The 9,875-nt window shown below is 43.2% G+C and overlaps 1 protein-coding gene across 5 annotated transcripts in view; it reads left to right on the top strand.

The window, feature by feature from the left end:
* The first annotated feature begins 1,551 nt into the window (after positions 1-1,551).
* CEP192 (centrosomal protein 192) overlaps positions 1,552-9,875 on the top strand; it is a 54,323-nt gene continuing 45,999 nt past the window's right edge. For 3 of the 5 annotated variants that reach the window (XM_015855297.2, XM_015855295.2, XM_015855293.2), the window contains exons 1-7: positions 1,552-1,651; positions 2,253-2,483; positions 4,546-4,671; positions 5,542-5,696; positions 7,204-7,250; positions 8,695-8,827; positions 9,137-9,291. In XM_015855297.2, the coding sequence (XP_015710783.1) occupies positions 2,317-2,483; positions 4,546-4,671; positions 5,542-5,696; positions 7,204-7,250; positions 8,695-8,827; positions 9,137-9,291 (783 nt within the window). In that variant the 5' untranslated portion in view covers positions 1,552-1,651; positions 2,253-2,316. Of the gene's footprint in view, positions 1,652-1,732; positions 1,854-2,252; positions 2,484-4,545; positions 4,672-5,541; positions 5,697-7,203; positions 7,251-8,694; positions 8,828-9,136; positions 9,292-9,875 lie in introns of those variants that run through there. The other 2 variants (XM_015855296.2, XM_015855294.2) reach the window with 2 other exon arrangements.

The raw sequence follows: 9,875 nt of genomic DNA, 5'->3' as shown, positions 1-9,875 counted from the left end.
GGGATTGGATTGGGGAGTGCTGTAGGGACATTTTGTATATTAACGTGTATATTTGTCGTAACCCATAAGATTTAATAATACATGTGATATATATATATATATATATATACTTGCTGATATTCCTGATGGCTGCTATACTATTATTGTATATGTGCTTAATTTTCTGGTAATAATTTCTAATAGCTTGATAAATTATTAATTAAAAGTGTACTTGCTAGAGGTGATTTGTTTATATGTACAAAGAAAACAAAAGGAATTAAAGCCTCCATGTCCTTGTGCATTATGGAATTATACAAACCTACTGTCAAGATGCCCATACACCCTCAGGCTGGGTAACCCTTTAATTCATGACACATGGGCACATTATTTTCTTGTACTGAACATGTTTTATTGTTAGATATCCTGATTAATTGCAGTGACCCTACTCAGTGATGGGAAAATGCTGTTCACATTTTCAGTGCAAATGAATCATGTTTCCACAGGCCTGGCCAAGTACTTTGACTTCAGCAGATGAACTATATCTGTTTTGTGGCTGATGCCTTTCAGTTGCCTGCCATTTTGCACAGGTGTCTCTCCAGATGATGATTTTTTCCTCCACGAATTCCAGATCTTCTTTCTCTAATTTGCCTTTATTCATCTCATTCTTCCATGACTCAAGATAATAAACTGTGCTTACATGCAGGACCTGGGACAAGGAATAGCAGAACCCCCAGGATGGAGACCCTTACCCTGTATTGTTTTCTGCATGCTAGCAACACAATTCAGCTTGAACTTCAGGACTGTAAGTTTTAGGGCTTTGTTGCTTTAACATAGTAGCCTGGAGGTGTTTCTTTTACTGTCTGTCATTGTTCTGACTGTTTTGAACTTATTTGGGCACAGTATGAGGTCCCAATGCTGCTGTGTGTGTGGTTCTCCAGAGCACAAGTCTGATGAGGAGTGGCTGAGGTAGCTGGGATTGTTCAGCCTGGAGGAGGCTCAGAGGAGACCTCATTGCACTCTACAGCTTCCTGAAGGGAGGTTGTGATGAGGAGGGATTTGGTCTCTTCTCCCAGGCAACAAACAGGACCCAAGGAAATGGCCACAAGTTGTACCAGAAGAGTTAATAACCTTAATAATTTTAGGATTTTACAGTTTCATTCTATTGTTTTTGCAATCCCCAGACCAGGAATATAACGTAAGTGCATTGTAAGATCTGGAACAACAGCAGCACCCTCCTGACGTCCTATAAGCATACAGCCCCTTGTGTGGAAAACATGACCTTCACACCCTCTGCTTACAACAAAACGTGGCTTTTATGCTTCAAAACTGAAATCAGACCTTCCACGGACTGTATAGGGTCTTCTTATCATCCAATATCAATAAAATAAAGCGTCTCACATAACAACAGCACGGCAACAGCAGACTCCTAACACAAACACTGTAACAGCCGTCGCTGTGAGGGCAGCCTCCTCCCGCCTAACGGCCAACACCGCGCCTCAACCCTCTCACCCAATCAGCGCTCCCCGCTCCAACCTTCTCCTTTCCACGTCTCCCTGCTGCTCGCCCCGCCCTCTCCCCCTATTGGCTGCCGGCGGGGCGGGGCGGGGCGGGGCGAAACGCGCGCGCGGGCTTCTCGTTGGGGTCAGTGTGGAGCTGCTCCGCCGCGCTCCAGGTGAGTAGGGGCGGCTTCTGTGGGCGCTGTGGGGCCGGGCAGGGCCGGGCCGGGCCAAGGCAGAGTGAGCGGCAGTTTGAAGTTGTGGCTGTTGGGCAGCGGCCGCTGCTCTCACTCGGCTCCTTCCGCCGCTCAGGAAACAGGCGGCGGGACGCGGCCCTGCTGCTTCGCTTCGGGAAATAGGGTCCCGGCCTGCGGGGTGGTGAGCGCTGTGGGGGTCGTTGGGTCCGGGAGGTGGGAGATGGTGCCGGGTCGGGGCCTCCCGCATGGAGCTGTGGCCGCAGATGATCGCGTCACGGAGTGCTCGGCTCCCCAGGTGGCTGCTGCTGGGGGAATGTCGTAGGGCGGCCTCGCTCCAAGCGGCTTTGCGGGCTAAATATAGGCTGGCACCCCGAGCGGCGTCGGCGCCGCGGCTCTTTTTAGGAAGTCGAATGGGGCGGTAACAAAAGTGCCCTGAAAGGTTGGCGGAGTTGGCGATTCGCTCTTAAACGTGTACGTGCTCCGAGCGGTTTAATGGCCAAACAGCGTCGACCGCTGCGTTTAGGTATCGTTTGTGAGGCTGTTACGTGAGTTAGGTAATTATATGCTCTTTTACTTCCAGATGCTGTTGGACCAGGGCTGACTGTTCCGAGCAGGGTATTGCTTTAGGCAGATTGCATAGCGCTATGGAAAGCTTCAGAAACATTGCCGATGAGACCTTTCCCAGCTTCCTGGGCAGTTCGCTGAATAGCAGTGCCAGCGTCCTTGTGGAAAACGTCACCATTTCCTCCAACCCCGGCTTACCTGTTGCAGCTTCCACTGTTGCCAAGAACAAAATAGGCCCTGACAGTAGGTGAGGCACTTGTTAATTCTCCTCAATAATCTTATCAGCTGTCTGGTTTGACCCATTTAATTTGGAAAGGAAAAATTATTGCCACTTAGTAGATGATTATGCTGCTTACTAATTAATAGAGTGTGATTGTATTAACAGTGAAAAATCTAGATGAGGTTTGTAACTCATAACCTAGTTAACTTTTCATTAAAGTCATTCTTTAAAAGAATAATTTGGTTTTTAGAATGAGAAGATAACAGTACTTGAAGGGAGCATATAAACAGGAGGGGGAATGGCTGTTTACATGGGTGGATAGTGATAGGACAAGGGGATGTTTAGGTTAGATGTTAGGAGGAGGTTTTTCACACGGAGGGTGGTGGCGCACTGGAACAGGTTGCCCAAGGAGGCTGTGGATGCCCCATCCCTGGAGGCATTCAAGGCCAGGCTGGATGTGGCTCTGGGCAGCCTGGGCTGGTGGTTGGTGACCCTGCACATAGCAGGGGGTTGAAACTTGATGATCTTTACGGTCCTTTTCAACCCAGGCCATTCTATGATTCTATGAACATTTGAGCTTAATTTCATTCTTTACCTTGAGTGTACTCTAGCCATTCAGAAAATATGTTTAAAAAACGTGTGTACTACATTAACCTACCTAAATCTCTCACATTTTAGAAAGGGTAATGTAAAAGGAGTGTGATGGACACCAGTTAAATTTTAATACAGTGTATAATGATGTGTTCAACAAGGTTTAGTACCAACAGTGACAACTGAAACCTTTGTTTACATTACTGCTTTCCCATTATATACAGTAAGGTCAGACCGTTAGGGCCTGTCTTCAGAAGTGTGCATTCCAAAAGTGGCAGTAGCCATAGAGAATAAGAACGTGGTCGTTCTCTGAAGAACTTCAAGAGGAGGAGGCTCAGGAAGGACCTTATTGCACACTACAACTTATAACTCCCTGAAAGGTGGTTGTGGTGAGGTGGGGCTTGGCCTCTTCTCCCAGGTAACAGCAATAGGGTGGGATGTAATGAGCCAAACTTGCACCGGAGAAGGTTCAGGTTGGATATTAAGAAGAAATTTCTTCTCAGAAAGAGCGGTGAGGCAGTGGCACAGGCTGCCCAGAGTAGTGGTGGAGTCACCATTACAGAATCACACACAGAATCACAGAATGACCCGGGTTGGAAGGGATCTCAAGGATCATGTAGTTCCAACCCCCCTGCCTGGCAGGGCCACCAAACATACACCTTTACTAGATCAGGTTGCCCAGGGCCCCGTCCAACCTGGTCTTGAACACCTCCAAGGACGGGGCATCCACAACCTCCCTGGGCAGCCTGTTCCAGGGCCTAACCACTCTCCTAGTGAAGAACTTCCCCCTAACATCCAACCTAAATCTTCCCTCTTTCAACTTAAAACCATTTCCCCATGTCCTGCTATTGTCAGCCCTTTCAATGAGTTTACTCCCCTCCTGGATGTAAGTTCCCTTCAGGTATTGAAAGGCTGCAATGAGGTCACCTTGCAACCTTCTCTTCTCTAGGCTGAACAAGCCCAACTCCCTCAGCCTGTCCTCATAGGGGAGGTGCTCCAGCCCCCTGATCATCTTTGTGGCCCTCCTCTGGACCCTTTCCAAAATCTCCACGTCTTTCTTGTACTGAGGGCTCCACACCTGGACACAGTACTCCAGATGGGGCCTCACAAGAGCTGAGTAGAGATGGTCAATCACCTCTCCATCCCTGCTGACCACCCCTCTCCTCTCACACCATTCCTGGAGATGTTCAAGAAACAAGCTGGTGTTGCACTGAGGGACGTGGTTAGTGGGCATGGTGGTGCTGATTTGTGATCAGACTCTATGGTTTTAGCGATCATTCTTAATGATCCTGCAGTCCTATTTTCAAAAGACTGGAGAATGTATAGAAAGGTACATACCTTTCTATACAGACTGGCTAATAAATGCAGAACTACTCAAGTAATTCAACACATGGGAGGTCAGTGATTGCCAGAGAACTGAAATTAGAAAGGATTTTATTTGATCACAAAGTAGAGATGCTTATTAGAACAATTGTGTTTTACCTTTCCACCTCCACAGGCTTTCTGATATCCGGGCATCTTATTTAGAAGATGGAAAGAACTCACCTCCATCCCTATCTTCTCAAAGTAGCCAGTCGGATCCTGAGCCAGTGGGGAGGCTTGCCATCAGTTTTCATGATGACGTGTGAGTGAGGCTGTTAAACTCATTCTTTCCTAAAATGTATATTTCATCACAGTATTTAGATTTGTATAAGCAATGAGCTACTTATGGAATGTGTTTGGACTTTGAAACTTGTCAGCCATAAAAACCAAGCTAAATTGGGTCTCTGATAGTAATGTATCCTCCTGCCAAATGTCCTGTTCTCTGCATTTTAGACTTTTCTAATTTAAATAAAGCTAATGTGTAATGTAAAAATATTTTGCTTCACTCTATGTGGAAGCTTTAACATCGTATGAATTAGCCCAGTAAGGTAATCACGTATGAGGCTACCAGAAGTGAAAAGTAAGTTTTGAGCAGAATTAGTGAAATTCTTTATAGTTCTGTTCAGTAGCAGCTTTTGTAAATTATGTTCTTTATATTTCAGGTCCAATTTAATGATATGAACAGCCTGCTGGTATTTATGGGTTTAGGAAAATCCTGTTTCTATTTTACTCGCTGTCAGTTGGATCATGGAATTTTCCCAGCAGGAACCTCTTCCCTTTGGGCTTTCCTCTCTTTTGCAAAAATGAAGAGGAGACTAATAGGGGATAAAACAACAGCAACAACAACAAAAAAAAGGGGTTGGGGGTCGGGAGAGCACATATTAGCATTAAATAGCTCTAAGTGCTTCTCTGGGATGTTTGGGTTGTGAAACAGCAGCCCTTGTAATCTCGATGATATTCCTCTATTATAAAATGATGGGTGATATGTGTGTAGAATTTGTTAATGGGAACAACCAAATTCTGAGGGATGAATGTGGGAAAACTTCTCATATCTTTATGCAGAGAGATGTTGTATGCTGATGTTGATTACATATAATTATACTATTTTAAACTGAAATAATTCTCTTTTTAGGGAAGTTGCTACACAGGTTAAAGAACCTCAACCTGCAATTATTAGTCTGAAGGAATCCTATTCATTGCCTGGAAATCAAGTCCAGAATGTCGTTAGGCATTCACATTGCAGTCAAGGTACTTTACTTGAGGTATTACCACTTGAACGATTGGAAGGTATTAAACTTTAAGAAACATTACACACTTATTCTCAGTGTAGTTACTTATTATAGAGTAGTTGTGGAGTTCTTAACCTTTTCAGTGCAAAGGTTAAGAACTTCCCTCCCTTCCCTCCCTTCCTTCCCTCCCTGTAATGTATGGAAAAGTTGTCTGGAATAGTGTGAATGGAACAGCAGAAGCAGAACAGTGTTCTGTAACTTGCTTTAAGAGTTCAGATACTGATATTAACTATACATGAGGGGGAGGGATTCTAATGTGATTATATTCTTTTGGGTCCTTCAAATAAGTAGGCTTCATAAATTCTTCTGGTCATTACCTTCTTCAAAGCTATCTGCGTTTTTGTGAGGTAAGGATTCATTATTCAGTAGACAACACATTCTGTTAGGAAGTGCTTGGTTTGTAATATAAAGGGAACTTGATAAGCCACTGTTATCATTAAAGCATTGTCTTCAGTCATTTCTTATTGTGGGCTTGAGGAAGTGACAGTAACTGTAGCAACAAGATGCTTTGGAAAACTGGGAGTGCCTTGTTTGGGCTTGATCCTGAGCAGTGCCACTCGGATATCCAGTTTTAAGTTGTGCTTTATTCAAGGCTTAAGTTTGTAGCCTGGAAACCGCTTTTTGTTCCCATTTGTTTCTTAAGAATTATAAACCTTTGTGGCTGACATCTGTATGTTAGATGTTAACTTTGTCTTGTGGGACATATCACAGAATCACAGAATTGCAGGGGTTGGAAGGGACCTCTAGAGATCATGGAGTCCAACCCCCCTGCCAAAGCAGGCTCCCTACACCACGTCACACAGGTAGGCGTCCAGACGGGTCTTGAATATCTCCAGAGAAGGAGACTCCACCACCTCCCTGGGCAGCCTGTTCCAGTGCTCCGTCACCCTCACTGTAAAGAAGTTCTTCCGCACATTCGTGTGGAACTTCCTATGCTGTACTTTCATCCCATTACCCCTAGTCCTGTCCCCACGCACTACTGAAAAAAGACCAGCCTCACCACTATGGCTCCCACACCTCAGGTATTTATAAACCTGGATCAGGTCCCCTCTCAGCCTTCTTTTCTCAAGGCTAAGCAGACCCAGTTAGCTAAGTCTCTCCTCATAGGGGAGCATATGATTTGGTTATGGGAGAATACAGTAGAAAGGTGGAAGTTGCTTATGAATTATTTTAAAAAAAAGAGAATGACTCAACAGTGAAATGCAACAGTGAAACATAACACTCGTTTTGGCTTCTGTAATGTGCCACTATCTTCTTCATGGTGCTTAGTAGAAGTCCTTCAGGCAGTAATTGTCTTACATACTATTTACAGTTCTAGCTCTGTTGAAGCCTTGCCTTTTTCATTGTTTCTAAAATGCTTTTGATTATTCTTATATGAACACAGAAACTTTGGCCTTGTTATAACATGTACATTTCAAGAGACTGTCCTATAGAACTGTTGCTACTTAGTATGTTCTCATGTTATGCTACTAAAATACTGTTCTTACAATATTCTTTTGTTCCAGATTTACCATCTGGAATACGTTTTCTTCCAGACAGCAAGGATAACAAGGTAAAAACTTTTCTAAGTACAGAAAAATTAAAGGTATCCTAACTATAATCTTGTATGAGGCTTCTCTCTTGGAAAGGATATTAAACACTGTTAATTGTTTAGCTGTTTATACCTGCAGGCTGCAACAGTTTGTCATGTCTCATTTGCCTCTGTTTTCCACATCACCTAAATAGCACCATGGGAGCATGACTCCACCTGATCTCTCTGTTGTGAAAGCTGTTGTTTATTCCTACCCTGTGCTGCCTGCTCATTCTTTATCCACATATGAATCTTTTTATCACCATCACCATTGTAGTTTGCCCCAATGAAGAGCCTTGGAGGAACCTTTTTGAATGCTTTTGGATGTTGAAGTATACTATCAGTCTGATTTGTGATGTCTCTGTACTTGTTAATTGCTTCAAGGAATGTTAGTTTGTATGACTTATGCAGCGTTCCCAATGTAAGCTGCACCATTTCTAAGATCTCAGTCTTGTTGCACTTGGATATTTTTTTTCCTTTCTGTTTCCCATGGTTGGCAAACAGCTGCATCAGGTATTAGCAGGTCTGTGCTTCAGCTGCTTTCTGCTGTTGTAGAGAAGCTGATGCTTATGGGTGAATATTGGTATATCTGGAGATATTCAAGACCTGCCTGGATGCCTACCTGTGCAAAGTGGTGTAGGGAGCCTGCTTTGGCAGGGGGGGTTGGACTCAGTGATCTCTAGAGGTCCCTTTCAACCCCTACAATTCTGTGATTCTGTGAATGAGAGCTCACAGCCCTTGTAGAAAATGCACCTCAGGCTGCAGCCAGATGCTGTCAGATGCTTCTTGATGTGCCAGCTGGTATTTACTAAATTCTTTTAGTTTATTTTCATTTGATCTGTGTGTACATGTGTGTGTGTTTTATGGGCCACAGGGGCCTGTGACTTGCAGTGGAATGCTCTCTGTCATTGAAAAGTAGTACCTCTCTTTCAAAACAGGTCTCCCCCTTTCTGAACTTTGATTTTTTGCTACCTGTCAGAGATGAAACAATGTGAAACTAAATCCAAAGTAGGCATCGCGTTACTATTTTCTTAAACAAAAACTAACAACAGGGGGTTTGATTTTGTTGTATGATTTGTGAAGAAGCATTGCTTTAGCATTATAGAAACCTATTGTGAGTTTCCTACTCTGTACTTTAAGATGAAGGATTTTATATATTTATTTTCCCTGATAAACCCCTTAATGCAGAAGTTCAGTATTTTGGTTCTGAGATCTTTAAAGTTATTCAGGTGGTTTTTCCCTTTGGTGATTTCTGTGTTTCTTGCATGTATCCATTGTGGAAGCTGGCAGGCAAAATTCATTGGAGCAAGAATAGTTCCTGGGATGAGGAAGAAGGAATGGGAGAGTTTTCAGATGTTACTTAAAAAGGGATTTATACAACAGCTGATCGTTCACAGGTGGATTTACATATGGATGTTTCTCACAGGTTACTCCATCTGAACCTTCAGAAAAACTGGTGGAAACTGGAACCTCAAGTGATCATCTTAGCGTTAGCCTTTCCAGTTTTTTGGAAAATGAGAAACTCTCTTCCCTTTCAAGCTTAGGAGGAGATTCCACAGGTAAGGCTATTTGTAACTTTATAGCTTTCTCTGGGTAGTTGTGTGTAGGATTTTGACACAACGTTGCTACCTACTTGAGGAGAAATGTATTAGTTAAGCATAATTCTGTATAAAATATTTGATCAAAAACTTGTGCTGGGATTATTAAAGAAAACCCAATTTATTTTGAGGTGGAAAAGCAGGATCATTCTGCTCTGCCTGTATGAATGTGTCTTGTATTAGAGATGATGGAGCTGCTCTGATAGTCTGCCAGGTGATTTATGAAATACCTCTAAAGGGTGAATGGGATGTTTTCTTTTGTTTCAATAGATGACGATATTGATGATGAAGAGTTCTTTGACAACCAACTGGAAGCTTATTTCGAGCAGCTGATACCACCTGACATGACCAGAGGAGACAATGACATAGGGAAGCTTTCAGAATGCTGTGCAGCGCTGAAGCTTTCTGAAAATGACTTGCTTCAAGTAAGTTTAAAGTGGAGTTCCAAACTCAGAATTCCTCATAGCTCTGAAACATGGTAGTGTTGTTAATTGTCTGCCGGGGTAGACTGGATATTCTTTCATGACAAACCCAAACACTATTCAGCAGACAGCCCTAAGCAAAGGACTCTCGTTGTAAAAAATGTTTGGTGTTTTTTTGTAATTGATAGCAAATACAGCTCTAAGCAGGAAACAAAGCACTACTAATGAGATTCTGACTTTCTTTTCCCTCTGTATGATTTTCCCGAGGAGAAAAATAAAAGGAACAAGAGAAGCTAAGTAGCAGAGCTGTGTTTCTATTTATTATCTTATAGTGCAGAGCTAGCAGCTGATAAATATGCTTATTACAGAAGATCTTGCTGATTATGAGAAAAGGTATGGGGGAATTAGGTAAGGAGTTGGCTGTCCCAAGAGACATTAATCTGGAAGGCTTGCAGAAAAGCTGAAGTGTTCCCTGTTATGCTGTTGTCTTTATTTAGGCCTTCATTCGGATTTTCTACATTCATCTTTGTTGTGTCCTCCTCCTTTCTCCCGATAAGCAGTTCCAGACCCTGTGCAGTCAGTTTTGT

The sequence above is a fragment of the Coturnix japonica genome, chromosome 2, assembly GCF_001577835.2.
Source record: "Coturnix japonica isolate 7356 chromosome 2, Coturnix japonica 2.1, whole genome shotgun sequence".
NCBI lineage: Eukaryota > Metazoa > Chordata > Aves > Galliformes > Phasianidae > Coturnix > Coturnix japonica.
This window is presented reverse-complemented; position numbering and strand designations above follow the sequence as displayed.